The sequence below is a fragment of the Aspergillus brasiliensis genome (assembly GCF_001889945.1).
Source record: "Aspergillus brasiliensis CBS 101740 unplaced genomic scaffold ASPBRscaffold_6, whole genome shotgun sequence".
Taxonomy (NCBI): Eukaryota; Fungi; Ascomycota; class Eurotiomycetes; order Eurotiales; family Aspergillaceae; genus Aspergillus; species Aspergillus brasiliensis.
In genome coordinates this window covers 735,330-763,240 of record NW_027137447.1, presented here as the reverse complement: position 1 = coordinate 763,240, position 27,911 = coordinate 735,330, and the positions used below count along the sequence as shown (strand labels likewise).

Here is a 27,911-nt window from a genome sequence, read left to right as displayed (position 1 = left end):
GGCCAAACGGCTCGGTAATAAGAGTCTATTAACATGTGCGGGCAATATATAACGATGAAAAAAGCAATTAAACATCACCACAAGTAAAAGCGCCGTGAACATCACCTTCGCGGTAATTAAGTCGCTGTGCATACGGTTAATAAGACTTCGATCAAGGAAGGAAGAGGCACTTACTATATCCTGAATACTCGAGTACAGACCACCAACAAGAACGACAAGTCCAAAGATAAACACAAACAGATTCACCAAACTGGTCAACAGGTTCTCCTTGGAGTACCAGGGCCCTTTGCGGATGAGAACATACCACATGATCGGGGGCAGGTAGAAGGAGAATCCAGAGGTGAACAAGGCGGATGTGATGGAGAGCAGATCATCGAAGAAGGGAATCGCCTCGGCGATGACCCACGAGATGATGGTCAAGATGGTGATCACCGTCAGCCACGTGATCCAGCCCTTGGGCGTGTTGATGTACTTGGTCACACTGTTGGCGTAGATCCGGCCGTGGATCAAGCGACCAGCCACGATGGTGCAGATAGCGCCGGAGATGAAGATGACGGGGAGGGCAATGCCGAAGGCAACCTTGCTGACGAGCGTGCCAGCGGAGAGCAAGGCCGGAGACTGCACATCGGTGCCCACGAAGGCATAGATAGTGGCACCCGTGACCGTGTAGATGACGATCTGGAGGATGCCAAGAGACCAGATGGATTTGGTGAATTCCTTGGGGGTATGCATCTCATCCATGAACGAAAAGAGACAGCTGGCGAAAGTGTACGCAAAGACGATATTGCTGATCGCGATGAATCCATCGGAGAAGGTGGGATCCCCCTGTGGCGTGGCTGACCAGTCCACGGCAGCCAACCCCCCAGTGGAATCAGTAGCCCGGATGCCAGTCGCGATAATCGTGATACCAATGGCGGCCACGATGGAAACAAAGTCCAGATAGCCGAGCCAGGCCATATCGGCAAACGAGGACGGGATGGAGAGCAAGAGCAGGATCACCGCGGACACCACGCTCCAGACCACGGAGCAGATGCCGCTGGAGGTGATATGGCGCAGGGCAATGGTGCCGGTCAAGCAGTTGGACCCCGTCAGGAAGATCAGCTGGAGGATCAACATGAAGGTGAAGAGTTCCCGACCCCAGGTGCCCATCAGCAAGGCACCCGCATCGCCATAATCCCGAACAGCCGGGAAGGCGAGCTTGACCTGTCCAATCACGTACGAGGTGTAGATGGCAATCAAGCCGATGCCGACGCAGCAGATAACGCCGGCCACCATGCCGAGCGATGCGAACGCGGAAGGAATCGATAACGATCCTAGGCCAATGGCCTCCACAATGAGCATGACCGTTAGACCCTTCCAGCCGAGGCGATGGTACTTGGCTTCTCCAGCCTCGATGATCTGCTGTTCCCCATCGTCCACGGCGTCCGGCAGCTTGCCATCGACCCAGGCGTTCAATTTGGCGGGGAGTGGCTCCTTCTTGGACTTGCTACTACTCCCATTGCCGGGGAGGTTGGCCTCTAAATTGCCAATTGAAGACTCCATCATGAGCAGAGCCGTTCCGAGCTGGTTCTGGACGCAAGACAGGGGAAGCAGCAACACATGAATAATCAAAATCAAAGCTTGAATTTTTCTGTGATGACTGTAATTCGCACCTCTCAGACTGTGTCATCGAGTTTTCACCGTCCTTTACCGCGGGGTCCTGCTGTCTGTATTCGAATTACTCCCCGCCGTTGCATCAGTTGCCATTGAGACCCGCTGATTGGATGGAGCCCGAGAATCAGTCCATCTGGGTCCAATTTGGGCCAATATGGGCCAATAATGGGTCGCCGGGAAACTCAACCGTATTCCGCTTTCAGCCCCTCCGCGACAGTTTCCCTGCGGAAAACTGTGAAATTTTCTGCACTCGGTGGGTTCTTGTCGACGTAGTAGTTGCGCGATCTGTCTGTTTCCTCCACAGTAGCCACTTCACCGTCATTAAGGGTGCATTTTTTCTACCTCAAGTCTGACATCTTAGATATTAGCAACATCTCAGCAAATGTATTCAGCTCCGGATCAATCATATGGAAGCTCAATGAATAGTGTTTGGCCTGTCCAATCTGGTGACGCTGTGCGACGGCCAATAAATTATAATCCGTCGGAGTCCGGACGTGATTGGCAGCCTGCCACTACACCCTGCCAATCCGATTTTAGAAGTCTTGGCGCCGCAAGGGATGTTCACCGCAGCCTCAGCCATGTGGGCGCCACCCACGCCAAGGCTGTCACTGTCCACTGTCCAGACTCCAGCACTCCAATTGACCGGTCTTATCTGATCCGGGTGATCTGGGGATATTTCAGGAGGTAGCATTATTTCTGTCTCATATACCCATTCAGTAATATGTGATGCCTAGCGACCGTCGTGGTGATCTTCTATTCCAGACAATTAGCGAATCATGAACGCCAACTTTAATAATAACAATGCCATTTCGCGTTTTAGGAGCTGTTTCATGGAGCTCATAGTTTTCTTCTAATGATTAGTTATGCATCTGAACTAGTTGATTCAGCAATCCACTCCCATGTACTATGAATACCAGACGCACCACAGCCGTGCACTGATCCTGTTCGATTGTGACCACTATTCTCCCCAGTTATGGCTCTTATTTCAATTCCTGTGACTCCCCGCGCCTCCATCTAACCTAATGGTAATATGGTATTAAAGAATATTGTAAAAACTACCTATAGAATACTCTCAACACCTCTGATCGGTACCCTTTGACAAATCAATCTAGAAATCACATCACTACAGAGACTATCGGCAGACCAAAACAATCCCAAACTCTCAGATCCAGACTGATAGCCTCACAACATTCATATATGATCATGATACACCCCAATCATCCCAGATCCACTTCCCGGCATACCCACTCACTCTACCCCATAAGCGTTACCACCCCTAGAAGGTCTTGGCTGCGTCTCCCAAGGGTTAATAGTTCTAGCATGTATCAGAAGCGATCGTCATCTTCTGGTGTTTCCTTACACTACTTGTTTGACCAGATAGATCACCACGCGAGATGGAGTAATATTTTAAAGGAGTAAGGCTGCGCTCTGGCGCAGGTGACAGTCTGCATTCGAGCTGGTACTATCTATCTGCTGCTGAACATGTCCATTCTTCTTCCTTCATCCGGCAAACACAGCGGTATCTGAAGCCAATGCCACTACGAACTAGACAAAGAGACATACCATGCTCCCTTCAGTAACAAATGACAAAAGTAGATAGAGACAACCCAACTTCAAGCAACCTTCCGCCCCACAGCAGTCAAAACCCTCCTCTGATGCACAACCACCCCCTCCTCGGTCTCCTTAACCGCCGCCACAAACATTGCAACCCAAGCCTCACGGGACAACGGCGCCTCAGGCGCATCAGCCTTCAGCGGAAACAACGCAGCCACATCCTCCCACACCATGAGATAATCCTCCGTCCAGCCCTTATAATCCTGCTTACGCTTATCATGAGCTACAAGACGCGTATCCTGAAACCCAAACCGCGCCAGGTGCGTATCCAGCTCATCGATCCAAGCATGGCTGATACCCTTGGCTGCAAGCCCGCCCTTGAGCACCTGCGCGACGCGGTCGCACGCTTCCGTGGAGATGTGCGGGGCGGGGGCCTCGGCGAGGAAGAGGTCACCGCGGTTTTCTTCCCATTGCAGGTAGCCGCCTGGTTTCAGGAGAGAGGAGGCCACGGAGAGGATGGGGGTGAGGTCGGAGGTTGGAAGGATGCTGACAAACGCGCGGATGTGTACGACGTCGTAGGTGCCGAGGAGGTGGGCGGGAAGGGGTCCGGCGAGGACGTCGAGCTGATGCAGTGAGATGGAGGGAGGGAGGTATGCGGATGCTGGGAAGTTGATGGGGTTGATGTCGAAGCCATCTAGTTGGGCGGGGATGTTGTTCTTCGCTAGGTGGGTGTGGAGATCGATCAGCCAGATTCCATTGCCACAGGCGAGATCGGCGATTTTGAGAGGTTGCTGAGTGGTGGTGATAGCTTTCTCGACGGTGGGCTCTAGGAGGTAGCCGAGGGTGTTTTGGTATAGGAGGTGTTGGAGATGGAGGCGGGCAGAGGACCGGAAGTTCCGCGCAGGAGACGTCCAGTACGTGGACGGGTCGTAGTGCTCGATGTGAGAGGGATCGGGCATCTTGAAGGTTAAAGGGGTGGAAGTAGAAGTAGAGGAAAGAGGAAATGGAAACTGAAGTTTGAGAAGGAAAATGTGCTTTCCATTCACTGGCGCTGGTCTGCTTTATCATAAGAGAATCCAATCTCTGCTAAGCCAATTCTGATAGAAACTAAAGCAAGGCTAGACAGGCACAGACAAAGAAATGAGGGGACAGTGGGGCCTGATAATTACGCGTCGAGACCAATAGTAACAGGGATATAGGAGAGTAAATGATGAGATGGTATAGCCCGCTCTACTGGGTGAAATAGGAAGGTAGACATGCCCCGATACTGCGCACTACTGCTGCGGGCTAATAAGAGCACCAAGTGTCACAGCCCAGTTTCTGGGGTGAACAAGGCATACTAATCCGCAGATGGCTAAGTGCTTACTTTGCGTGCCGTAGTTTGAACTACCAAGTGCCGCTAGACTGCCACCCCTGCTCACTGATCCTTGCTCAGCCTTTCAAGCTTGGTTAACGGTTAAGATATCAGTGTGACGGCCTGACAGGCCTCGCGCACAGCCCCTGTGGGGTGGCGTTACATTGGCAACAGATTACGCCAGCCAGCCGACTAATACGGCCTTTCAGGTTTTCAGCCTTGCATGATTATACAGGCTATCTTGCGCAGAGGCTCTGCTAAATGTGTCAACTGTACCTGAACCCTCTATATTCCGGACAGCAGGTCGCACGATATTCCAGCCCTACCAGATAGGAGTATGAAAACTGTCCCTGCACGGTACATGTAGTGTTTAAAGCCATCTCGAGCAAACCGTATCCATACGCTAATCCAACAGAAATTGTTATGAGCTTCCTCAAGCAGTCGAAGAAGAAAAAAAAAAAAAGTACATCAGAGTTACCCTAACACTAATCACCCCCTCGAGGACTTCCCTGACCACCAGCCAACGACGGATTGCTTCCACTGGCCGAATCCCACCTGATATGAGCATGATAATCAATGTCGATTGACGGAAGCTCAAAATAATGCGAGACACGGATACCAGACTTCACGTCTTCCTGATCCGGCTTTACTTTGTGAAAGAAAGACTTCAGTCCCGACAAGGTGCCGGTCGGAATGTCAAGGAAGACTCTAGGATTCTGCTGCCGCTCGCCAAGCACCACCACCATCTCGTTATTACTCCCCGGGGGCGTCAACAGCCGTTGTTTGAGGTATACGAACCCAGTCTCGGTCTTTTGCTTCCAAGTGCGCAGCACAACGAAGAACACCGGGACACAGGCGCAGAGGACTCCGATGTTCAGCTCGACCACGCTGGAATGAAAACGGTAGTTAAGCGATGGAATACTCTCCAAGGCACGAGGGCTATGTTGCTTACCACAATGCTTCGAATTTGACAGAGAGCCACCGATCATCTTCGACAGTGAAAACCATGGCGTGATAACGGAAAACTGTGCCAGCTATAGAGCAGCCAAGCGACCTGGTGGTAGGGGGTGTTTTAGTTCTTGGGTACAAAACGCTGATGCCTTGGTGGGGGGGGGGGGGGTGGGGTTTGATGAACATACACAAAACCGAACAGAAAAATGCACGCAACGCCAATCTTCTTCTGTGTTTTCATGTTCAGACGGGACACAATCCCAGTGGGAATGGTCAAGACATAGAAATCTGAGAAGACGCTGAAAAGGCCTTGCGTGAAGTCGAGTTGTCTGGATGCGACGCCCATCCGTTTGACATTGGCTGTCGACCCCCACCCCCCGTCGCCTCGATGGGGGACCATCCAAGCCAGCATAGCGATAGTAAGAGTCATGTATCCCAGAACAATGAAGAATATTCCACACCAGATGAGGGCTCGGGCGCGACGTGCCGGGGAGAAGATGCGGAGGTAAAATGCCAGAATAGAAATCTTAGTGAACATGGCGCTGATATTGTACAGACACCCAGCCGTTACAGAGTACTATTATAGTGAGAGTTGGAAAAGTTGTACAATGACTAGAGATGATTTGAACAAACATCATACCTCGTAAAACCATGGAACAACTGAGGACATGGGGATATCCCATGCATGACGTCCCCAGATATCCTTGAGGACTGTTTCAAGATAAGGTAATTAGGTCCACGAGGGGGCAACATTAAGGGCTGACAGACAACGTACAAACCGGAATGAGAGTTCCAGAAAATGAAGCAGCACCAAGCTAGTAGATAGATGACCTAGTAGTTAGAAACAGATGGACTCATTTGGTAAGTAGTGCGGAATGAATACTCACGGCTCCGAGGACCAGAAGATCTAAAGAAGTCTCGATCAGTATAACAAACTAATTGCAATGAGTATACGTATTAATGGGTAACCTACAGTCATCTATTTCCATCTGCCGTGCCTTCAGACGGACATAAGCCCGTAACATAAAGGCTATGACCATGATCGGCAGAGTCAGCCAAATAGACAATCGCCCGGCCCAGGAGATGGACACAGGGTCCACAAAATTGGTCACCGACTCTGAAGTGGGTTGCGACATGGCGGAATTGATTGACTGGTACTGTGAAGATCTGCTGGAATGTGGTGTGCAAGTGAAGGAGTTAGAAACTAACGATGAATGATTTAAGGATGAATTGGGGAGGCTTCCAGACTTAAGTCTTTGCTGTATCATGTCACGACCCTTGGTCACACTATTGGTGCTGATTTCTCTGATATCTGAGCAAATCACCATTATTATTGCCGTTAATGGTTACTCTAGTGATCTGGGCTTGTGGGTTTGGGAGCTACTCCTCATCCGTCATGCAGCCAGAAACCGCGGCCGGAAAGTCCACCATTCAAAGGTGTGTTTGACACTGCCATCCGCTGGGTAGCAAAAGACTAGCAGATGTGGGAGGGTAGAAGGGGCCTGTAGATCCGGTCCCCACGGATGGGGTCATTAAGCTAGCGATCAGCGAACTGTAATGCTCATGCACTGGGTGAGCAGCTTAACATCAATTATCACAAGCCTTGCCATGATCTCCGCAGGATTAGCGGTTCACGGCTCGAAAAAAATGCGGGCCGGAACCCTGACCTTTGAATTTTGGGACAGGAGGGAACATGTGGACCGGACTGACATCTATTTTGAACATCAGTTGTTTTTGGTTCCTTTCCTTTGTTTGTTCAGACTACCAAAGGATATTCGCAGAACGTGAACGCGGAGTATTTGCCAGCGTTGGTGAGGGCCGACAATCACTACCTAGTCCGTGATGGAAAGCATCAGTAACCAGACTAATGAGTGGGTCGTCGAGAGGGGAACCTGGTAAGCGGCACATACAATACTATGATTGGGATGTTTGCCCGCCAGCGTACGCCAGCCTTTCCCAACGGCGGCTAAACTGACGCTAGACCTGACGGGCAAGAGACTATCAGGGAAGGAAGAGCAACGATTGCGAATTTGCGGGTTACCTTTGGACTGAACTAGGATGCAGCCTTGGGATCTTAGTGCTCGTGTTCTGGTGGTCAGCCAGACGCATATAAGAATAGCTGTACTGGCATTTGCAACCTTGAGCATTCTTCATCTATTGACTGTCGCAACCGGGAATGGTGGTACAACAGTAGAATCGCCACTTTTGCAGATCAGTCGAGAAGCTCTGGCGAGAAAGAAGCAGCTTGTTCCTGGGAAGAATGTTCTGGGTGGATGGTCGTTGAGTGTTCTTGGTGTAATTCGAAGAAATATCATGAGTTCTTATATGAAGCTTGCGCGGCAAAGGGAGGAGGTACGTATGAGCAGCGACGGAAGTTCAGAGAGTATGTGATAAGGTGGGGAGGTCTGAGGAGGATATTCATCAAAGGTTGTCGACTATCGAATGTTGCGCATTATTCGGTGACTAGACATAGGGACATAACATTCAGCTGATGGAGCCGGAGTTAACTGCGGACGTTCGTTTGTTTTGATGACCATCGTCAACAATGGTGGAAGAGGTATATGGGTTCTATTGAAGGCGTCGCTGGAGAAAGATATAGCTTGTCAGGTCCACAATATCGGCTTGGCTGAGCGCACGTACTCGGAATAGCCTCTTTGGCCTGAAGAGGGTGATGAACTCACAATTATCCCCAAGTAGAAGATCTTTTCCATACCAAGTATCAGTAAGCCACAGGTGTACCGGCGGCGCCGCTTTCTTGAGCTCCTGTTTGGGGTTGGTGGTCGCAAGAAGTCACGGCATGAATTGACACCAAAGTGGCTGGTATAAATCAACGATGGTAAAGATGATACTGCCTTTGATTTCATTTGCTTGCCGACAACAGATTTAAACAAATTGTCAGGAGTTTGGACTGCAAGACATGAGAAATTGCGTCACAAGTGAACTAGTTTCTATGGAAGGAGCCATATCAGCAGGAGGGCGCAACAATGCTAACCGTCGCGCGAGAGTTTATGGAGGAGCGAATCACCTAATTGCAGCGATTTATAAAGTATTGTTTATAGTATGACTTAACATGGTGATAGAAAGCTACCCAGAAACCTTACGAACCAAACTGTCAACGAGTCTACCAACAGCCCGGCGATGCAACCAAGCAAATCGTCCAGCATAATACATGCTCCCACCCAACAACCCCATCACCAGCCCCGAGACCGCCATCAAGTCCCAATTCTTCGCCTTGTAGACCGGCATTCGCATGTCCGCCGTCTGCAGATGCATTGGACGGGTCTCCTTTCCATCCACCACCCTGGCCTCAGTGTCATAAAGGACTTCCTCGATCAGATCAGCCCCCAAGTACTTGCGTCGAGATGCCACATGAGCGATGCGCTGAAGCCGCTGCACATTGCGCGCATAGCTCCCGTCGCGGTCCTCCATGATCAGTTTCACCTTGGAGTAGACTTCATCAGCCGTGAAATAGAACTTGTGCAGCAGCTCTGACGTTCCGCTACCCGCGAGCTTTGCCGCATTTCCGATCTGGTCGAAGTAGAATGGCATTACTAGCATCGGTCTGCCATGGAAGAGGCCTTCATTGGCGCTGGACCCGCCTCCGTGGGTGAAATAGATGCGGGTATGGGGATGGTCCAGGATCGACCGTTGCGGTGCAAAGAAAGGGAACATCCAGTCTGCATGTTTTCCATCAAGAAGGTCCCCAAAGGTAATTGTCGTGCCTTGGATAGTGACGCGTTCTGCTTTGTCGAACAACTGCCGTCCGCTCTTACCCACTGACCAGATTACGCCGTCAATGATTCCTTCCTCCATGGCGTGTACGAGTCCTTGGAGAATCTTCCGAGCGTCTGCATGGGGGAGAATAATATGCGTGCCCAGAGCGACATAAATGGTCTTTGGGTGGCGGTCAAGGAACTCCTGGTGGAGACTGTCCAGTGGGGGGTATTCATCTGCTAAGATAGGTCCGACCGCGGCGACCAAAGGAGGAAGATCTTTGGGCACTTCGAGACCGAAGAAAGAGTTGACTAGAAGTAGGTAGTTGGGCTTCTGCGGTGTAGGAAGAAGGTAGTTAAGTCCCGCTCGCTTGCGCATGGCTTTGGTCCAGTTCCTTAATTTCAGAATCTCGGGCAAGGCCCGCACGACTACAAGTTCATCGCTGATGCGCGACCACACTGACGCATTCTCCGATGTTAAGGTCATGTCGAGCTGAAAGCCCGGTTGGCCGGGGATATACGAGCAGGGGACCATCAAGTAGGGCATCTGCGGCCAGACCATGGCAATGGGAATCTTGTACTCCAGTTGCATGTCCTTGACCGCGTCAACGAAGAAGTCAGCCACCAGCATGTCTGGTCGTTTCGCAGGATCGTCCATGATGTTTTTCAATCCATAGTAAGATTGCGTCCACAGAGAGTCGAAGAGGTATTTGGACTCCATGACATCGCCGAGTCCTTTGGCCGGATTCCAGAGCCGGCTGCGCTTGTAGTGCGCATCGAGCTGTTCCTCTGTAGGCGCAGGACCCATGAGATGCGTTGTCGAGATGTGGAAACCGTTGGCCCATTCCTCTTGACCATTGAGCGTTGCAAAGTCGACTGTATGTCCTCGGTTGGCCAGGATCTTTCCCAGTTCGAGGACAGGAGCTGCAATAACGATTGGTATTCAGTAAATTTCTTTGAATCAGAGGAGAAGACAAGCACACTAACCGGCATGGGTGTAGCCCCCGCCCGTAACTACCAGGAGAATCTTCCTGGGCGGCGTGACAATATCCGACATGGTCTTGTGTTGGGCAGAGCTGCGATGGATAGCTGCACGCTCTGGATGATGATGGATGGGTCAAATACAAGCCTGGGTTAGTGCAAGTCTATCCACAGTCATCAGTCAGCCGTTCTTTGGTGGTGCCATAAAGGCATTTCCACCCGGGCTAGACGCTGACAGCTGACACGCTTCAGACCCTTGTTTCGGCCCCTTCCAGCCCTGTTCCGGTAACTGTATTCATTCTTGAGTCCGTGCTCGACATCCCGTTGCATTCCGATGCGGAGCTGAACCGGTGGCTGACAGGAATCTGTCGGCGACCGCCAAAATTGGTCTGCCAGAAAGGCCTTTTTATTCTTCACACACACCGTTGTAGAAGTCAAATGCTGGTGCAACGCCCGAATCCGGTTAGCGACCTTTCCAAACCTAGCGATACTGACGTGAGGCTAATTACTAGACAGTATCCCCGGTTGGCATCAGATCGCGCACGCGATCTTTTCGATCGCCGATGATGGGCTGATCCCCGGCAAAGCGGCGTCCGAAGTGCCGATCAAGCGGGCCATGGTAATAATCCTGATAACACCTTTATCGGTATAGCTATTCCGTTAAGGGCGTCCACGGATATCCCTTTGTAGCGTCTTGCATAGAGCAACGGTTGCGTTCTGGCGGAGGGTTGTCGAATCATAATCACAGACGTGCTGGTTTCGAGCGATATCTCGAGGAATGGCTCGGGTGTCTTTGGGCTGCGCCACTGGTCAGAATAGGAGATTATCCGTTCTTGTGTTGGAAGCTGAAGCTGCTGCGTAGTGGTCCAAATACCTGGGCAATTGACGGTAGGAAGCTATAACATCGCTAAGCAATTAGCAAGACATTCTCAGGATTGGTTGGGAGCCGTCGAAGACAACAGTACATGTCAGAAGCAGGCACCTGTCTCATCAATGAAAAGCCCTTAAATTATTGCGATCAACGCGTCCCATCCATCTTATAACAATAAGAGAATACATAAGGTGCTCTGCGGCCATTAAACAGATTTTGGTACGGCCATATTTAGCTAGAGTTTTGCCTGTCCAAGCCACATGGGCGACGAGGAAGGAACTAGCCGCTGACGGTAGGAATACAAGTAACGTCTCCTGAGCACATAGAGACAGCCGATAGTCAACTTATTCTAATAGCTAAACAATGGGATCGACGGATATAAAGTACATGTCCCTGAATCTGAGGAGCATTCTAGAATTGGTAGGGGCCGAGGTAGGATGTTGGTGAGGGCATGCAGCGAACACCATAGATCAATGCGACTCGTACTTTTGGACCGCGATGTCCACTTCATTCCTCAGGATGCTTCTGACTACAATTTCGACCGATATACGGCTCCTATTATGCCGTAGGAAACCACTTAAGCGTGTCAAAAATCCATCTCAGCGCCGGTTCTCATCATCTATTAGTAGCGAACAGGCACTGTAGAATACAAAATTTCGCAAACTAACGAAGTCTTTCCCTAAGAAGACCCATGCAACATGATTATACAACGACCAAAAGCAGCATATATCCAGTATATACGCTTATATATCCCTCCAGGGTAGACTCACTTCCGTCTCGAAGCCGCCTTGGCAATCACAATCCCAGTATTATCATACACACAAACAAGACCCCAACCACCGTGGCTACCATCCGACAGCAGTCTGCTAGCGCTTGCCGTCTCTGCCGACGTTTGATAGCCCGGTCGCACCCTTCGCAGTGGGTGTGCTCGTGGGCAGCAGCGGCTGGGATCAAGGATGTTGTCGGGCCATCAGCATGTTCATGGTCATGAATTGAAGGGAGTTGGTTTTCGGGGTCATCGTTGGCTTGGGTGAGGGTGGTGTACTGTGTTGGTCACTTATTAGTATATTGTTCTTGAACACTAGCACAGGGAGATGTACGGTGTGATTGTGGCGGCTAGTCGAGTCCGTTTCTTCATATGGAGGGGTTGGTTCGGTGGGTGGTGGGAGGCCCATTTTTGGTTGGCTTTGTGTTCTGGTATAGTGAAGAAGTTGCTTCGCTCCTTAATTCTTCAGATTTTCGATGGGTATGGTGAAACAATAGGGAAGTATTATACACTGTCCTGGGGAAAGGTGCTGCCTATGACTTGGTTGGAGGAAGGATTCGGGGCGCAGTGCATGTGCCGCGCACAGCCACAGAGTCATCGTGCTTACTGTAAATGTAAGCTTCTATAACAAGTCGTGTGCTATGGACTTTAGGCTATTCTTGAAGAGTGAGAGCAGTTTATGGTATAGTCTGTTATCTCAGATGGTTAGTTGACAGCTGATTGAACCTGACCGTCAGTATGCCATGGTCCATGGCTCACAGTATCACCTCTGAAGGAGACGGTACTACCAGTTAGAAGTTGGTGAATAAGCAGAAGGTCCGCCAGTTAAGTAGTCCGATAGTTGACTATCTTGTATGCTGTGAGAATGGGAACATCCAATAGAAGCACCAAGTATCATGTCGATGTCTTCAGCTTAACTCGAGGACTATAGAATCATCAGGCATCAACATCATCTGCCTGACAGCCTCAGGCCAGTCGCAGCGGCTCATCGGTGCACGTGCCGAGTGCCGATAAGGATGAGGCTTATCGATAAGGACTATCGCGCATGTCCGAATGTTATCAATTTTGGATTTGCCCCCGCCACCCCACTACGCTATGAGATTGAAGAAGAACAGATGGTGAGTCGAGAGACTAACGAGATCAGAGGGTCCTCAAGTCCGGACCAATAGTCTTACAAAGTTGGAAACCTCTCCGGTATCAAATTCATGTGCAATAGATGAACATCCCGCGTGATCGTACAGTAAACCTACAAAAGGGAACAGACCCCAAACCCAATCTTAGCTCCGGTGAACCGCGAACCCACAGCAAGAACATTACCTAAATAAAATTCTCTTTCTCCCCCGCGTTTCCCTCGCTCAATCTGGCCATTCCCCCAGACCAGATACTACCTAATACTACCTCAATAGTTCAATCTCCCCATAGATCAATCCCAATTAGACTACTACGTCATCACCATCACCATGCCCGACAAAGACGCCGGAACGCCCCGTGTCTTCCTCTACCGCCATGGTACCCCTCTCCCCACAATGCAACAATAATAAGAGAATTCCCCCACTAAGAATCCCACAGGAGAGACCGAATGGTCCAAGAGCGGCCGCTATACCGGCATCAGCGAGATTCAACTCACTGCCGACGGAGTGAAGCAAGTGACCGCTTCGGGCAAGATCCTCGTAGGTGCCGGCAAGCTGATTGACACGGCGAAGCTGGCTCGCGTGTATGTGTCGCCGCGCCAGAGAGCCAAGCATACCTTTGACTTGGCCTTTGGGGAGGCCGAGAAGCAGGCCCTGAAGGATGCAGGCAAGGTGGAGGAGACGGAGCGGCTGGCAGAGTGGGGGTATGGCTTGTATGAGGGGCTGTTGACGAAGGAGATCCGCGCACTGAGGAAGGAGCATGGACTGGATGGTGAGCAGGCGTGGGATATCTGGAGGGATGGATGTGAGGAGGGAGAGTAAGTATCCCATTGCTCATATTGCAATTCTAAGCTCGTCTTCAGGGAAGGCTAACGGTATAGGTCCCCTGCGGATGTTACGGCCCGCATTGATAGCCTGATTGAAGAGATCAGGGCTCTTCATCGCGGAAATATGCACGGAGAGGCACCCGCGGATGTTGTGCTCATTGCGCATGGCCATACTCTTCGGGCGTTTACCAAGCGCTGGTTGGGCTATCCTATGGAGTTTCCCTTGTCCATGATGCTGGAGCCGGGTGCTGTGGGAGTTCTTAGGTATGTTTTGTACTTTAGTGAGGGAGTGATTCGCTAATGACGTCTGTAGTTACCAGCACCACAGCATTGATGAACCTGCTTTCCTGGTTGGGTATGGATTCCCTCTAGAGAAGTGATGCACTTATATATCAGGTTTATATGGGGGTTTTATAGATGGATATATTTCGGGTTTAGACAAGGTAGATGGTATGGTCTAGGTAGGATTTAGATATCTGTTTCAATGCTACGCGCTGGGTATATAAATAGTCGAGGCCGTTTCAACACTAATAAGGTCATTTTGTCCGGGAAGTCAAAGAATATAGCATAGTATCCTTATCTCGCGCTCTCCTGGTAGCCTGAGATGTGCGAAAGCCACTAGCCATTCTACATCAGCGTATCCCCGTCGATCCTCTAGTCAAATCCCTAGTATATGCTACTGTTCCACGAATCTACTAAGTTGAAGCACTCTCAACGCCAACAACCCCGTTAACAACACAGAGAATGTCCCCACGGTCCCCGACTCTGCCCATAATCTTGGGGCATGACTGTGAAGGGGTCTCACCCAGAACGTACCTTCCGTATTGTAGAATGTGGTCTACGGTGCCGGTACCATTGTACTCAAGGGACTACAGACACACGTAGACTGTAGCGAAGAGAACAGATACGAGAACGTAGCCAGTATCAAGAGGACTATTAACAATAACCATATCGGACCCTGAATATGCCCTCTCTGTTCCATCAGTACTACCCTCGATATGCCTTTTAGTCTCCAATGTGATAGTATCCATTACTATCGCCCTGGCTCTAACTTACAGTGGTCTTGTTTCATACGCTCTTCCTGGCAAAGGCACCTTCCTCAAGAGCTTGGTGTTTCCTTGGAGACAGCTCTTCTACTCGAACCTCCCAGTCTGTCGAACGGCAAGAGAGGCTCCTCAGAAGTGGTCCATCTGCGCGCTCCTTCAACCGTCTGCTAAGCAGATTTCTGTATAGCAAATTTGATGAATTATGTGCAAGTCTAAATACAGGTAGTCGTTGTAACTCCATGATCCTCCCAAGTCTCCTGCCATTGATCATCGGTCTGGATACCCAGGAGCATTATCGTGTATCCAAAAAAGAGCTGTAGGCACTCCTTCCTCAACTTCACGTTGCTGCAGCTTCCTTCCGCAGCTTCCTTCCCTACGACGCTCTTTCCTGTTCAATATCCTCTCCCAGGAGTATATCTATTCTTCTCGCCCCCCGGGATTCTTCTCGTCTTCCTCTCTTCTCCTCCTCACACCACTTGTGGTTTGATGCTGTTACACCGCGATACCGTGCCCCATTAACAAGCATCGCTTCTTGTTCTTTGTCCCCTTGCTTTACTCTGCCTCGTTTGCCCCCATGCCCCCCTCTTCTTCTTCTGTTTCTGGAGGACACCAGATGGCCCGTCTGCGTGTTCCTCAGCCCTCCCCCTCCTCTTCCTCCTCCCTCCCCACCAGCGGCCAGAAGGGCCCAGCACGTCCTTCTGTCCGCTCCGCTCCGTCGGTGCCCACCCAGGTGAGCACGTCCTCTCGTTCTGGGGTGCCTGCCCCCACTGCCCCCAAGTACTTGCGTACAAGCAAGTACTTGTCCACTCCCTCTCCTGTGGCTCCTCGGACCACGTCCTCTCGTTCTTCGATCCCCATCCCTGCCTCTCGTTCCCCTGTGGCTCCCAAGGCCACGTCCATTCCCTCTCCCCGTCCCCTTACCCCGGGTGAGTCGTTCCTGAAAAGGTTCGACGAGAAACACCCAAATTACACTCGTTCTATCCCCGTCCCTGTCGCTCGTTCCCCCGTGGCTCCTCGGACCACGTCCCCTCGTTCCACCCCCCAAATGGCTAGTCCCAACGGCCCAGCTGGCGCATCCACTCGTTTGTCTCCTTCTGTGGCTCCTCGGACCACGTCCTCTCGTTCTTCCATTCCTGTCCCTTCCTCTCCTTCTCCTGTGGCTCCTCGGACCACGTCCTCTCGTTCGTCTATCCCCATCCCTTCCGCTCGCTCTCCTGTGGCTCCCAAGGCCACGTCCGCTCCCTCTCCCCGTCCCCTGACCCCGGGTGAGTCGTTCCTGAAAAGGTTCGACGAGAAACACCCAACTTACACTCGTTCTTCCCTCCCTGTCCCTGCCCCTCGTTCGTCTGTGGCTCCTCGGACCACGTCCACTCGTTCCTCCATTCCCACCCCTGCCTCTCGCTCTCCTGTGGCTCCTCGGACCACGTCCCCTCCTTCTCCTGTGGCACCAAAGGCCACGTCCATTCCCTCTCCCCCTCCTCTCACCAAGGGTACGTCGTTCCTGAAAAGGTTCGACGAGAAGCACCCCAACACTCGTTCCCCTGTGGATCTTCGGACCACATCCATTCCTTCTCCTCCTGTGGCTCTTCGGACCACGTCCACTCGTTCTGGTGAGAACGTCTCGTCTCGTCTTCAGGCGATGCGGGACGCCTATCACCGATCTCGCGACACCAGGGCTCCAACCGATGCAGCTCGCAAGAGCAAGTCGGGGAAGAGTGTCCAGTTTAGCGAGGTCACCACAGTCATTACCGTAGATCGGTGGATTATTCAGCGCCGGGATATCCACCGATGCTGTTGGGCTAGTCACCCTTTCTTTTGATTTTCCTTGTTGCAGGCTTTTCCTTGATTCTTTCGTTTTTCCTGTATATGTTATTTTTGTATCTTTTATCCATTATCCCCGACTTGGCTGTGCTGGCGCCAAGTCGGGGCCTTTTACTGCTAACGGCCAGGTCACAGGTCGGGGCGAGAGACGGCACCGAACGCCACCACGAATGATCGAGCCGGCGCCAGATTCACCATCATCGATTCGTACCGGCTAACCCCCGGGTGTTTATGAGCCGCCGGCATTTCCGACCCCGCTGCGACACTAGTTTCCGGTACCCCGGGTGTCTGAGCAACGGCATCACCGAGAATGTCTGAGGCAATCGACCTGATAGCGTTCCAGGGTGTCGCCGTGGATCCGGGCTTTGTCTGGGCAGCAAGGCTCGGTGAAGCATGGCATCCACGCTTACCGGGTATCGATCTGGCCGGCGGTTCGAGGGATGTCCGAGCGACGACATACACGGTCAGTATGACAGCAGCTAGCCAGCGGGCCAAGGGGTGTCGGTAGGGCCACGACATTCCGGGGGCGCGACAGAGGCGATCGATGGAATCTGGGTCGGAAACGGTTCGTGGGGGTTGTTCAGCGACGGGTGTCGCTGGTGTCGGGGGATCCGGGGGGTGGAGGTTGGGGGGGTTTCCTTTTGGCGATTGGGCGTTTGTTTTTTGGTCTCTGGCGTTTGGCATTGGGCGTTTATCTTTCTTTGCATGTGTTGAGATCCTCTGTTGTATATAGTGCTTGCTTGCTGGCTTGCCTGCTCGTCAGCTTGCTTGCTTCTTGTTTCTTTGCATGTGTTGAGGATCTATTGTATATAGCTGCGTTGCTTATTTGTTTGCTGGCGTTCATTTTCTTTGCATGTGTTGAGGATCTGTTGTATATAGAGCTTGCTTGCTGGCTTGCCTGCTCGCCAGCTTGCTCGCTTCTTGGTCTCTTTGCATGTGTCGAGGATCTATTGTATATAGAGCTTGCTTGCTTTCTGCTTTTTCGTTGCATGTGTTGAGACTCTGGTGTATGTAGAGCTGCGTTGCTTGCTGGCGTTTATCTCCTTGCATGTGTTGAGGATCTGTTGTATATAGCTGTCTTTCTTGCTGGCGTTCATTTCCTTGCATGTGTTGAGATATCTTTTGTATATAATGCTTGCTTGCTGGCTTGCCTGCTCGCCAGCTTGCTTGCTCCTTGGTCTCTTTGCATGTGTCGAGATTCTATTGTATGTAGAGCTGCGTTGCTTGCTGGCGTTCATTTCCTTGCATGTGTTGAGGTACCTCATGTATATAGTGCTTGCTTGCAGGCTTGCCTGCTCGCCTGCTTGCTTGCTTCCCTTTCTTTCTTGTCTTTTTCGGGTCGGGTGGGTGGGCATCTTTGTATTTTCTTTTGTTTTTATGTGTCTAATTCTGGCGTTCTGCTCACTTCTTATAGGGTTGGGTAAGTGGGCATCTTTGTATCTTTCTTATGTTTTCTGCTTCTGTTTCTGCATTCTCCTCGCCTCATTAAGGGCTGGGTGGGTGGGCATCTTTGTATTTTCCATAGTCTTTCCTGGCGCTGCTTCGTCTTCATTTCTTCTTCAGGGTTGGGTGGGTGGGCATTATTGTATATAACTATGTTTGGCGGTATCGGTCATGCATTCTCCTCGCCTCTTTTAGGGCTGGGTGGGTGGGCATCTATGTATTTCCGTTTCCCCTTGGTTACGGTCTTTTGTGATTAGCTAGGTGGGGCTGTGATCGAAAATATCACCCTGTTCCCCACAAACCTATGTTCGTGTGCTCGTAGTCCATCGATCTGGTGAATTATAAAGCACTGGTGGTTGAAAATCTCATCGACATGCTCTGCAGGGGCCCTCGTAGACATCTAGTTTAGATTGGGAGGTGTGTAGCTAATGCCAGCCAAGCTCACATACGTCATGGCTACATCGGGCCTCCAACTATCATTGTTCTGCCATCGTGTCTGTAGGTTACGTTGATGCGCAGCATGGAGGGGGGTGTGAAAGTATGTAGAGTAAGAGGAATGCCAAGAAAAAAGAAAGAGTATGCATGGATGAAGAAAAAAGAAAAATCTATGACAAGAGTGGGATTCGAACCCACGCCCCTTTCGAGACTAGGAATGCTCCGGAGAACATGAGATGATCAGGTGACCTGACCCTAGCGCCTTAGACCGCTCGGCCATCTTGCCGGTTGACGGAAATTAGTCACCAGTAAGTGCATCATGAGCAGGGCCCTTATGAGCGTGCAACACAACACCCTACACGTCTGGAACCAAGGCTGGGTAGTCATTAGTTCGACTATTTATCCCATTCGAGAGGGTTAATGTCTCTCTAAGTAATACATTATGCTTGGAACCGTATTCTTAGGGAATATATCATGTCATTGCCGGCATTGAGATAGAATGTGGTGGGATCATAGTCTTCGCACGATTGTAGTAGTATATATCCAGCGGAGTACTATGATATGTTACTACCCTCCCATCTTGTCCACGCTCGCATTCACCCAGGATGAACCACTGCCTCCACCGATAGTAGCCTGTTCAATCATGATACCAAAAAAATGGTCAAATAACACATGTGAGCGCCAAAATGATGCCCACCGAGGAAGCAGAACTACGATAGTCCAGCAATAGATTCACCGTGCTGTGTTTACTTCCCAGCCGACGGCAGAATGACTACCCACACCGCAGCAACAACCACTCAAAGACACCACACAGAAGCAAATACGAAAAGTTGGAGATAAAAACCCACTAGAGAACAAGAGAAGCATCTAGCTTTCTCGATGCCGGGAAAAGAAATCATACGCACTGTATACAGAAGAAGCAAGCAATATCTAGTACAGACCAGTTCGCATAATGCCCCGCTGCGTGGGGCCGTGGACCTTGCTCGGTCGCATATGTATTGCTAGTACCCTTTATTTGAGGTATATACCACAAAGTTGCTGCCAATTTCAACAACCGGGCAAGATGGCCGAGCGGTCTAAGGCGCTAGGGTCAGGTCACCTGATCATCTCATGTTCTTCGGAGCATTCCTAGTCTCGAAAGGGGCGTGGGTTCGAATCCCACTCTTGTCATATCTTTTTGCACTTTTTGAATTCTTCACCAACTGTAGTTATCCAGCCGTAGAACGTGATTAGATAGAGTGTCACTATTCTTCTTTTCTTTTCTCCCTTTTTGTTTTACTCCTTGGTGAATAGCTATCCTACACATGCGAAGTGATCAGCGATGCAAACCCAGGGTGGAAGGTGCCGGGGCCCGAGGCAGCAAGGCCGACATGTAGAGCGCACTATTCTCCCCACTCTCAGCGAAGCTCGGCTGCTTTCTTCGTTCCCTCACATCATCTACTTACTTGCTAGTCATAAAACATTACTTTATTCAACCCAAGAGCACTTGAATACAGTCTACGGCATTCTTTACACTAATTGCTGGTCACGAGGTTCATTCCAAGCATGGATAATGGTCATAAGTCGGGTCACATTAGCACATCCACCATCTCATACTAGTCGGTTCGTCTCCTGCAACAAACTGAGACTAACGGCACGGACTTTCTTCAGGCTCCTATAGCCCAAAGCTAAACCGCGAAGCCGATCGTCGCCAGGAACCCCCCCAACACTATGCGCGTCCCAAGAACTCGTCAACAACCTGCAGGTATTTCTCGCGGTCGTCGAACTGCGGGCAGTGCGAACCCTCCGACAAGGTGATCCACTTCACCTTATCAATACCCCAGAAGAGAGGTTCCACAGCGCTGTCCTGCGCTTCATCATATTTTCCATTGATCACCAGCGTGGGAACCTGGATCTGATGAATATGGTCCAGTGCGCTCCAATCCTTGAGAGACCCTTCGACCCAGAATTCAGAGGGACCGAGCCTGCTGCTGTTAGCACGTGGTATTGACGTAGGAACCACGGAGTATAAAGGCAGACGGAGAAAGCATCCGGATAATTATGCAACTTACATGCTGGCAGCGACGGTAGTATCCTTCTCCGTGGTCCAGACGAGACTTTGCATAAGCTCCTCGGGCCAAGGCTGTGTTCGGCAACAGAACCGGGATAGGAACTCCACCGTCGCATTTTCATATTCCTTCGAATCGAGCCGCCCTTCTGCCTCACATTGCTTCAGCGTATCCTGGATCTCCTGGGGCAGGGTGGCGCGGAGTCGGTTGACCGATTCCAGCCACAGTGCGACCGAGGCCGGGGCGTTTGATAGGATCAGACGACGCAGTCCAGCCGGCTGACGAGCAGCGAAATCCATCCCCATCATTCCGCCCCAGGAATGGCCCAGCAGATCAAAATTGCCGGCAATCCCGAGATGCTGAAGCAAGTTTTCCAGCTCCGCAATGAACAGGTTGACCGTCCAAAACCCCTGATCGCCACGTTTCTCCGGGTAGTGGGAGGAGAGTCCATTTCCGATCTGATCGTATAGAATCACGGCACGGTCGGAAGCCAGTGCAGCCAGGGGCAGCATGTAGTTGTGGCAAAAGCCCGGCCCGCCATGCAGGACTACTAATGGGGTGCCTGCCTTGATGTCGCCATACACTCGGTACCAAGTTTGGGCAGGCTGGGGGAGACTAGCATGATGGAACGCAGCGGTTCCCTCCTGAACAGTACTTGCCACCATACTTGATAGATCGACACAAAAAAAGGTTGTCAAGGCAATAATTGTAGTGATAACGAGCAAAGAAGTTGTCTAAGAGGGGGGAAGGATCAGACAAAGCAGCCCGTCTTAACAGTCAACACCACTAAACTCAACAGATTCCCCGAGGTTAACCCATCGTCCGGCCCCTCTAGTCGTGAGACAACCCCACCAGCACTAGATGACTGTCATATCGATGTCGCGTCAATTAAATAAAGCCCCGGACAGAGTCCGAGGTCTTTGAATGCCTATCAGTCGGCAACATGGTCGCTGAACTCTGAAGTATGTGTGTATTGTGTAATAGGTCGGTAGCACATGTGCCTCTGCAACCGAGGGCCTCTCCCATCTGTGTGCATCATCCCCTAACTTAAAGAATTTAGCCCCTATCGTCATGCGACACGCAAGGAAAAAGTACTATGATGATGCAAGCCATGAGACGGCGCCGGTTGGTGGACTGACTACTGGGGCCCTAGCGGATTTAGACGCCTCCACCCTGATCCTTCCTCGGGGGTAAGATCGACGGGCTGAGATTGCTAACATTCTAACAAAATTCAAATGAAAAAGATCGAACAAATCCTTCAGGACGCCTTGCTGCTACGATGCGTTGTTCCTTTTTATCAGCCTGGCTGCTCTCTCTGGTTCAGACTTAGGGATGCAGGCCAGCAACCGCCGGGACAGCCATGGTTGTGGTCACTGACACCAACCGGTCTCCTATCATTGGGATCCTCGCCTTGCTTTTCGCCGTAATTTCGACATTATCTGGGGCTGCACGGCTGGGGATCAAATATGCCATCACCAGAAAATTCACAGTGGATGATCACCTGATATGTGTGGCAATGGTGAGTCTCGAGTCATTCCATCGCATGTCAGCTCTGACTTCCCCACAGGCCTTCAGTGTACTACAAACAATATGTATTACAATTGCCGCGCAAAATGGCTATGGAGAGGCAGAAAGTGCTTCCTCACAGGAGCGGATAGACATAGCTCTGAAGGTACGCCGTCTGTTGTCTGAATATGCTAGTCGCTGACGTAGGTATTTATGCAGTCTGTCTATGCCGCTGAAATGCTCTACGTCGCAAGCTTGACATTCTCCAAGCTGAGTGCTCTGGCATTCATGACATTTCTCATGCAGCGCACTCGCAAGACCGAATGGATACTCATTGCGTTGATTAGCGCGTGGGGTGTAGCGGCCGAATTCGCCGTAGCTTTCCAATGCGATCTTCCGCAGCCGTGGAGATGGAACCAGAAGAGGTGTTTCAATAGCGTGAGCTGTTATCAACTCACTAAGGCTGAAGAATCGGACTAACTTCATAGGCAGGATGCGTGGTGGATGGTTTTTGGGGCGTTCGACATCTTGAGTGAAATCGCCCTGATTATAGTACCCAGTCTACTGATATACCGAATTCAAATGGCGGTTCCCAGAAAGGTGGTTGCCATTACTTGCTTCTCAACTCGCTTGCTGTATGCTCTCGTGATATCCTTCGATGTGTATAAGTGATAACTGATGCCTTTCCATATAGGGTCGCCATTGCGATTATCATCGAGCTTGTATATCGTCAACAAAACAAACACGCTCCGGATCCATTACTGGCCATTTGGAAGGCCGCCGTCTGTGTCCAGCTGGTCCAGTGTCTGTCCATTGTTGTGGCCTGCGCTCCACACCTGAAGCCGTTCATGGATGGACTACAGTCTACTGGGCTCCGAATGTACTATCTCCCAGGCGAGACGTCTGGACGCGGGGAATACGCTCGCGTGAGCAAAGCGAAGGCTGCCGCACACGAGCTCAGCGGGCTCGTCGGGGTGGAGAACAGCACTGCCGTCTCTGCAGGGAGAGGACAGCAGGATTGGGATGATGCTATGAGCCACACCAGTCAGAGTCACATCATTCGCGAGACTAGAACCTGGGTCGTAGAGGAGCAGTACAACCCGGACGCTGCAGCGAACCGACCGACGGACACCGAGTCCACTGGCAGTCATGGGCTACACGAACCAACTAGCAATTAACTCCGTCTTACACGGTACAATTACATGCATTACGACTGGACGAAGTATGTAGGCCATATCCGGATTCAGAATTTCGAAGAGAAGCAACGGGTCAGGCGATCCCCAGCTGTTCGCTGCGAGCACCTGGCACATTAAGGTTTTCAAACTGCCTCAGCTTTTCCGGACTGTGGGTCTTCATTTACTATTTGCTTGTCTAAAATCTCTAGTTTCGGACCGGACGCTGGCCCGTAATCCGCCGGCACGACGCCTAGCATCCCGGGAAGGGGGAAGCTTAACTCTGCATAGTAAGGCACCGTATGAGGTGGACCCACCGCTAAAGGCATGCCAATTGCCATCCCGTCCAAGGATCCAGCAGGATTGCGCGATGCTTGATCCTATTAGGTTGCGTTATTGGCCCAATTCATGCTAATTCTCTGGTGGCGCTCTGCAGGTTGACAAGTTACCGCCCCTCGTCAAGTTTCTCCGTTAGTTAGTAAAAGTGTGTTGCTTCTAGTTAGTTGTTAGTTATGGGGTTTGGACACACTGACCAGTCAATGCCAGTCATGGAAAATTCTCAGGTGATCCCCTGTTAATTGGGTTGCAGTCTTTTGTCCCCGCCTCGTTTTTTCTTTTTTCTTCGTTCTGCATATGCAGCCAAGCCAGATTTTCACCGGATAAGATAGGGATCAGAAGACGAGAGGAGTTAGTCGAGGTAACAAGCTTTGCTTTTGGATTCCGACTCTTTCTGCTCTTGCTTCTTCCTCCCGCAGTTCAAACGGTTGATTGACTTAGGGCATTTGCACTTATCTGTGCAAAGTCAACGCCACCATGGGGCCGCCGATTGAGTTGCGCGACCGGAATGGGGATGCTAAGGCCGCCAGCAGCAGCCAGTCTCAAGTTCATGATGAGCAGGGACTAGGTCGCGTGGGTAAGAAACAGATTCTCAAGGTGCGTGACGATCAGATTCCATGTTTCGGCAGTGACTTACCAGTGCTTACAGCGTCGCTTTGGCTTCTTGTCTATCTTGGGGTTTAGTTGTACAGTTCTGGCGTCCTGGGAGGGTATCTTATCGTGCGTGTTTCTGATGAAAGAGGGTGGCTCATTCCTTTATTAATTGATATCTAGGACGTTTACCGTACCGTTTGAGGAGTATGTGTGATTCTACGCGAAGACATATCTTATCTAACAAACCAACAGTGGAGGACCTGCTGGAACAGTCTACAGCTTCCTGATCGTCTGGCTGGGTACCTTTTCGACGTTTCTCACGCTGTCTGAACTTGTTTCGATGTAAGTCTAACGATCTGCTATTGGCCACCTCAGACTAATGTGCTTCCTGAAGGGCCCCTACTTCCGGAGGACAATATCACTGGGTGTCGATGATGTCCCCGCGATGGTGCCAGAAGTACCTCAGCTTTCTGACAGGTGCGTATACTACCATTAATTCTCCACCACTCATCACGCTGATAGCTATCTAGGATGGTTGATTGTTATCGGCTGGCTGGGAGCATTTGCGTCAACCTGCTACCTGAGTGCTTCCCAGATTCTGGGCTTGGTGGTTCTTAATCATTCGTCCTATACCCCTGAGCCCTGGCAAACGATGCTTCTGTTCTGGGCCATTGTGGCTTTTGCTGTGTTCGTCAATGTGATTACCAGCACCTTATTGCCCAAATTCGAGGGGCTTGTCCTGATCCTGCACGTGTTTGGGTTCTTCGGAATCATCATACCTTTGGTTTACTTGGGAGATCACAATCCCGCTTCGGAGGTCTTTGGGCAGTTTACCAATGACGGCGGTTTCCAGACGCAGGGCTTAGCTTTCATGGTCGGTATGATCGGTAACATGTTTGCCTTTACCGGTGTGGATGCGGCCGTCCACGTGAGTTTCAACACACACTACCCGAATTCTCCTCTACTTGACTGACAGACAACTCGGCAGATGAGCGAAGAAATCTACGATGCAGAGCGCGTTGTCCCGCAGTCCATCCTCACCTCGGTTTTGATCAACGGAGCTTTGGGCTTCGGAATGATTCTGTCCACATTGTTCACCATGACCGACTCGACAGCCGCACTGGCCTCGCCCACGGGGTACCCTTACATGCAGATCTTCTGCTCGGCCACGAAGTCCCTTGGAGGATGTACCGTCATGTCAGCCATCGTGCCGATCCTCGTCACTGCCACTGCTGTCGGCTCATTGGCATCTTCTTCTCGCATGGCGTGGTCATTTGCCCGAGACCGTGGTCTCCCGGGGTGGCAGATACTCAGCAGGGTATGCCTCCCACCCATCATCCTATGGAAATAGTCCGCTAATCCACCCAGGTCAACGCCCAAGCCGTCCCCCAATGGTCCATCCTCGTCGTCACCACCGCAGCCGTCCTGCTCGCACTGATCATCCTCGGCTCAGCAGCGGTCCTCAACGACGTCGTGTCTCTCTGCGTCAGCGCCCTCTACTCTTCCTACCTAATCTCCGCCTTCCTTCTGATGTGGCAGCGCCTCACGGGCGGTATTCGCGAACCATCCGATGCACCCACGGATACTGTTGTGAACACGGCAGGTGCGCCTCTTGCCTGGGGCCCGTTCAGAATGCGGGGAATATTGGGTGTGCTGGTGAATGGGTTTACCATTGCTTACCTTGTTGTCGGCGTGTTCTTTAGCTTCTGGCCGGATGAGATGAACCCGACGGCTAGTACGATGAATTGGGCGGTGGTTGGCACGGTGGGTACGAGTTTGATTAGTACGGTGTATTATGTGATTTGGGCTCGGAAGGAGTATACGGGGCCGGTGGTGGAGATTAATCGGGATTGAATGTAGATTGTAGATACTATGATTTATGATAGTGAAGTAGCAGAGTAGTGCTATACTCAGTACATACTTCTGGACGTTGCCTTGTAAATTGGGAACAATTGAGACTTCTTCAATCCCTACTTCCATCTCCATATAACTCACTCCATGTCAACCTGGAGAGTAATCACATGAAACATCCATCCCCTCGACCCTACACACCAACTCAGTCGAAAGAACTAAACTACTAATCTACCTTCCCTCCTCAATAAGCGCCGCAATATTCTCCCTCTTCTCAAAAACATCCATAAACCTGACCAGCGACTGGGGAAGATCCTCCTACAACGAACAACAGTAAGCACATACCCCAACTAACACATAAAGAAAAAAAAGAAAGGGATGAATATACCACAATAGTCCCCGTCCTCCGATCATTATCCATAATCTGATAAATGGCAAAATCGGCATACGTGACCTTCTCCCCGAGAAGATACGGACCCTCCGTCTCGGCGTAGTATTTTCCTACGAGGTTGTAGTACTTGGGTGTGGATTCGTTCTTGTATTTTTCTGAGGGGTGCATGAAGTTGGAGACCCATTCACTCTAAACCATACATTAGTCACTAGATCGAGGTTGGAAGAAGGTTAGGGGAATCTAACTCTCCAATCAATATAAATATCCGCCACCGCATCAACGATGTACTTCTCCCAGCTGGTTTCGCCGTCGTAGCGGCCCAGGTCGCGGGATAGGTATCGGAGGATGGGAATATGCTGTATACAGATTAGTATATACATATAGATATATATGAATGAGGAGGTAGTGGGAGAGAAGAATCTACCTGCGTCAATATCTTCCCCTTATACTCCAGCGCAGGCACCAATCCCGTCCGACTGATCCCTTGCTCCTGGAGCTGCTTGCTAATCTGTGGCCAGTTTTCGTCATATGGGTAGCGGACTTCGCTGAATTCGATCCCGGCGTCTTTGAGGAATAGTCTATTTATTTCATATTCAGGATGGCGTTAGTGGTGTTCGGTGGGATGAGATGCGGGGAATGGGATGGGGATGGCTGACCTGAGGACTTCGCCGCGGCCGAGACGGCCGATGTCGAGGTAGTGGTAGACTGTTTGGGAGGGTTGGGTGGACATTTTTACTATGAATTGAGGGTGGGCTTTTTTTGAAAGGAAGTAGATGTTCAAGTTCAAGTTAATGACGGTGAGGGAGATTATAGATGATGTAGATGAGGGGAGGAGTGCTTACGAAATGAGGGCAACCCCGCAGGGAAGGACCCCCTCCGACTGGAGATCCACTAAATCGTCGAATGCTGCTGCTTACAGGAGAAACTTGGATCTGGACCTGATCCCGATTCTAAATAGTAGTCATACACTCGTGCTAATTGGAAAAGCTATGCATTGTTATTCTCTACTAAGAGCTTCTTGATTATGTGTTGTCAGGATCGTTAGTACGGAGTAACTAGTGTTGTTAGTATTATTAAAATGTCTGGCCAAATCTTGCTTCGGCGCCCGTCTATTCAACATCGTATTGGCGGGTTTGATCCGGCTATTACGGCTATTACGGAATACGAGGTAAACGGGGCTGAATCCAGATCATGCATGAGTCTGGATATCTCCCGCCTCTTCTTCAACTTAACTCTAATACTATTCTCTGAAGAGTATTTCCCCTCTTCTATCGTTGATAGGATACGAGGGTGATCCAGCAACTTTCCAATTATTGATGTTCATTACCACGGATTCTAATGTAGGAGAAATACTCAGTTTGGCGAGGAGTTAATGTAGTCTGTTGTAGCGTCTGTCCGATCTTGTTAGTAGATTGGCCTGGACTCTCTCCCCTTGTCGAAGAATCCCACTGGGAGATCCGAGCTCTCT

General features: G+C 50.8%; 13 protein-coding genes and 2 non-coding genes across 15 annotated transcripts; 6 read left to right on the top strand and 9 right to left on the bottom strand.

The window, feature by feature from the left end:
* Positions 1 to 67: 67 nt before the first annotated feature.
* ASPBRDRAFT_126525 (uncharacterized protein) lies at positions 68 to 1,542 on the bottom strand (the record flags this gene model as incomplete). The annotated part of the gene is made up of 2 exons (XM_067617875.1): positions 68 to 124; positions 175 to 1,542. 2 exons carry the CDS (start codon positions 1,540 to 1,542, stop codon positions 68 to 70), a joined length of 1,425 nt encoding a protein of 474 aa, XP_067479031.1.
* Positions 1,543 to 3,154: 1,612 nt separating this feature from the next.
* ASPBRDRAFT_43161 (class I SAM-dependent methyltransferase) lies at positions 3,155 to 4,383 on the bottom strand. Its single transcript, XM_067624939.1, has one exon. It carries the CDS (start codon positions 4,164 to 4,166, stop codon positions 3,267 to 3,269), a length of 900 nt encoding a protein of 299 aa, XP_067479030.1. The 5' UTR covers positions 4,167 to 4,383; the 3' UTR covers positions 3,155 to 3,266.
* Positions 4,384 to 4,951: 568 nt separating this feature from the next.
* Positions 4,952 to 7,197, bottom strand: ASPBRDRAFT_43157 (uncharacterized protein). The gene is made up of 7 exons (XM_067624938.1): positions 6,486 to 7,197; positions 6,400 to 6,419; positions 6,288 to 6,327; positions 6,153 to 6,223; positions 5,701 to 6,089; positions 5,514 to 5,615; positions 4,952 to 5,449 (listed from the first exon to the last, which is right to left on the bottom strand). The coding sequence occupies exons 1-7, from the start codon at positions 6,838 to 6,840 to the stop codon at positions 5,047 to 5,049; spliced, it is 1,380 nt and encodes a 459-aa protein (XP_067479029.1). The 5' UTR covers positions 6,841 to 7,197; the 3' UTR covers positions 4,952 to 5,046.
* A 346-nt stretch (positions 7,198 to 7,543) lies between these two features.
* ASPBRDRAFT_43156 (uncharacterized protein) lies at positions 7,544 to 8,093 on the top strand. Its single transcript, XM_067624937.1, has one exon. The coding sequence runs from the start codon at positions 7,571 to 7,573 to the stop codon at positions 7,901 to 7,903; it is 333 nt and encodes a 110-aa protein (XP_067479028.1). The 5' UTR covers positions 7,544 to 7,570; the 3' UTR covers positions 7,904 to 8,093.
* A 493-nt stretch (positions 8,094 to 8,586) lies between these two features.
* On the bottom strand, positions 8,587 to 10,615 carry ASPBRDRAFT_43155 (glycosyltransferase). Its single transcript, XM_067624936.1, has 2 exons — positions 10,213 to 10,615; positions 8,587 to 10,149 (listed from the first exon to the last, which is right to left on the bottom strand). The coding sequence occupies exons 1-2, from the start codon at positions 10,280 to 10,282 to the stop codon at positions 8,597 to 8,599; spliced, it is 1,623 nt and encodes a 540-aa protein (XP_067479027.1). The 5' UTR covers positions 10,283 to 10,615; the 3' UTR covers positions 8,587 to 8,596.
* Positions 10,616 to 11,449: 834 nt separating this feature from the next.
* On the bottom strand, positions 11,450 to 12,368 carry ASPBRDRAFT_75122 (uncharacterized protein). Its single transcript, XM_067629269.1, has 2 exons — positions 12,178 to 12,368; positions 11,450 to 12,121 (listed from the first exon to the last, which is right to left on the bottom strand). The coding sequence occupies exons 1-2, from the start codon at positions 12,250 to 12,252 to the stop codon at positions 11,873 to 11,875; spliced, it is 324 nt and encodes a 107-aa protein (XP_067479026.1). The 5' UTR covers positions 12,253 to 12,368; the 3' UTR covers positions 11,450 to 11,872.
* A 783-nt stretch (positions 12,369 to 13,151) lies between these two features.
* On the top strand, positions 13,152 to 14,350 carry ASPBRDRAFT_207095 (histidine phosphatase family protein). The gene is made up of 4 exons (XM_067621791.1): positions 13,152 to 13,352; positions 13,413 to 13,791; positions 13,855 to 14,064; positions 14,114 to 14,350. The coding sequence occupies exons 1-4, from the start codon at positions 13,304 to 13,306 to the stop codon at positions 14,178 to 14,180; spliced, it is 705 nt and encodes a 234-aa protein (XP_067479025.1). The 5' UTR covers positions 13,152 to 13,303; the 3' UTR covers positions 14,181 to 14,350.
* A 1,799-nt stretch (positions 14,351 to 16,149) lies between these two features.
* ASPBRDRAFT_87608 (uncharacterized protein) lies at positions 16,150 to 16,822 on the top strand (the record flags this gene model as incomplete). Its single annotated transcript, XM_067629511.1, has 2 exons — positions 16,150 to 16,596; positions 16,796 to 16,822. Coding segments are annotated over 2 exons (474 nt in total), but the record flags the coding sequence as incomplete, so codon positions are not given.
* On the bottom strand, positions 16,797 to 17,351 carry ASPBRDRAFT_195926 (uncharacterized protein; the record flags this gene model as incomplete). The annotated part of the gene is made up of 1 exon (XM_067620919.1): positions 16,797 to 17,351. The coding sequence occupies one exon, from the start codon at positions 17,349 to 17,351 to the stop codon at positions 16,797 to 16,799; it is 555 nt and encodes a 184-aa protein (XP_067479023.1).
* A 1,367-nt stretch (positions 17,352 to 18,718) lies between these two features.
* ASPBRDRAFT_t146 lies at positions 18,719 to 18,831 on the bottom strand. The gene has a single exon. It is a non-coding gene; the product is annotated as a tRNA-Leu (tRNA).
* Positions 18,832 to 19,602: 771 nt separating this feature from the next.
* Positions 19,603 to 19,715, top strand: ASPBRDRAFT_t151. Its single transcript has one exon. It is a non-coding gene; the product is annotated as a tRNA-Leu (tRNA).
* Positions 19,716 to 20,016: 301 nt separating this feature from the next.
* Positions 20,017 to 21,573, bottom strand: ASPBRDRAFT_43151 (uncharacterized protein). Its single transcript, XM_067624935.1, has 2 exons — positions 20,597 to 21,573; positions 20,017 to 20,509 (listed from the first exon to the last, which is right to left on the bottom strand). The coding sequence occupies exons 1-2, from the start codon at positions 21,256 to 21,258 to the stop codon at positions 20,254 to 20,256; spliced, it is 918 nt and encodes a 305-aa protein (XP_067479022.1). The 5' UTR covers positions 21,259 to 21,573; the 3' UTR covers positions 20,017 to 20,253.
* Positions 21,569 to 23,542, top strand: ASPBRDRAFT_576444 (uncharacterized protein). Its single transcript, XM_067627778.1, has 6 exons — positions 21,569 to 21,577; positions 21,654 to 22,112; positions 22,161 to 22,265; positions 22,319 to 22,537; positions 22,592 to 22,734; positions 22,794 to 23,542. Exons 2-6 carry the CDS (start codon positions 21,954 to 21,956, stop codon positions 23,275 to 23,277), a joined length of 1,110 nt encoding a protein of 369 aa, XP_067479021.1. The 5' UTR covers positions 21,569 to 21,577; positions 21,654 to 21,953; the 3' UTR covers positions 23,278 to 23,542.
* Positions 23,543 to 24,084: 542 nt separating this feature from the next.
* Positions 24,085 to 26,055, top strand: ASPBRDRAFT_195923 (uncharacterized protein; the record flags this gene model as incomplete). The annotated part of the gene is made up of 8 exons (XM_067620918.1): positions 24,085 to 24,204; positions 24,257 to 24,327; positions 24,382 to 24,405; positions 24,454 to 24,543; positions 24,596 to 24,678; positions 24,732 to 25,129; positions 25,190 to 25,519; positions 25,570 to 26,055. The coding sequence occupies 8 exons, from the start codon at positions 24,085 to 24,087 to the stop codon at positions 26,053 to 26,055; spliced, it is 1,602 nt and encodes a 533-aa protein (XP_067479020.1).
* A 228-nt stretch (positions 26,056 to 26,283) lies between these two features.
* Positions 26,284 to 27,173, bottom strand: ASPBRDRAFT_126401 (glutathione S-transferase; the record flags this gene model as incomplete). The annotated part of the gene is made up of 5 exons (XM_067617863.1): positions 26,284 to 26,370; positions 26,441 to 26,632; positions 26,689 to 26,799; positions 26,868 to 27,021; positions 27,100 to 27,173. The coding sequence occupies 5 exons, from the start codon at positions 27,171 to 27,173 to the stop codon at positions 26,284 to 26,286; spliced, it is 618 nt and encodes a 205-aa protein (XP_067479019.1).
* Between the last annotated feature and the right edge of the window lie 738 nt (positions 27,174 to 27,911).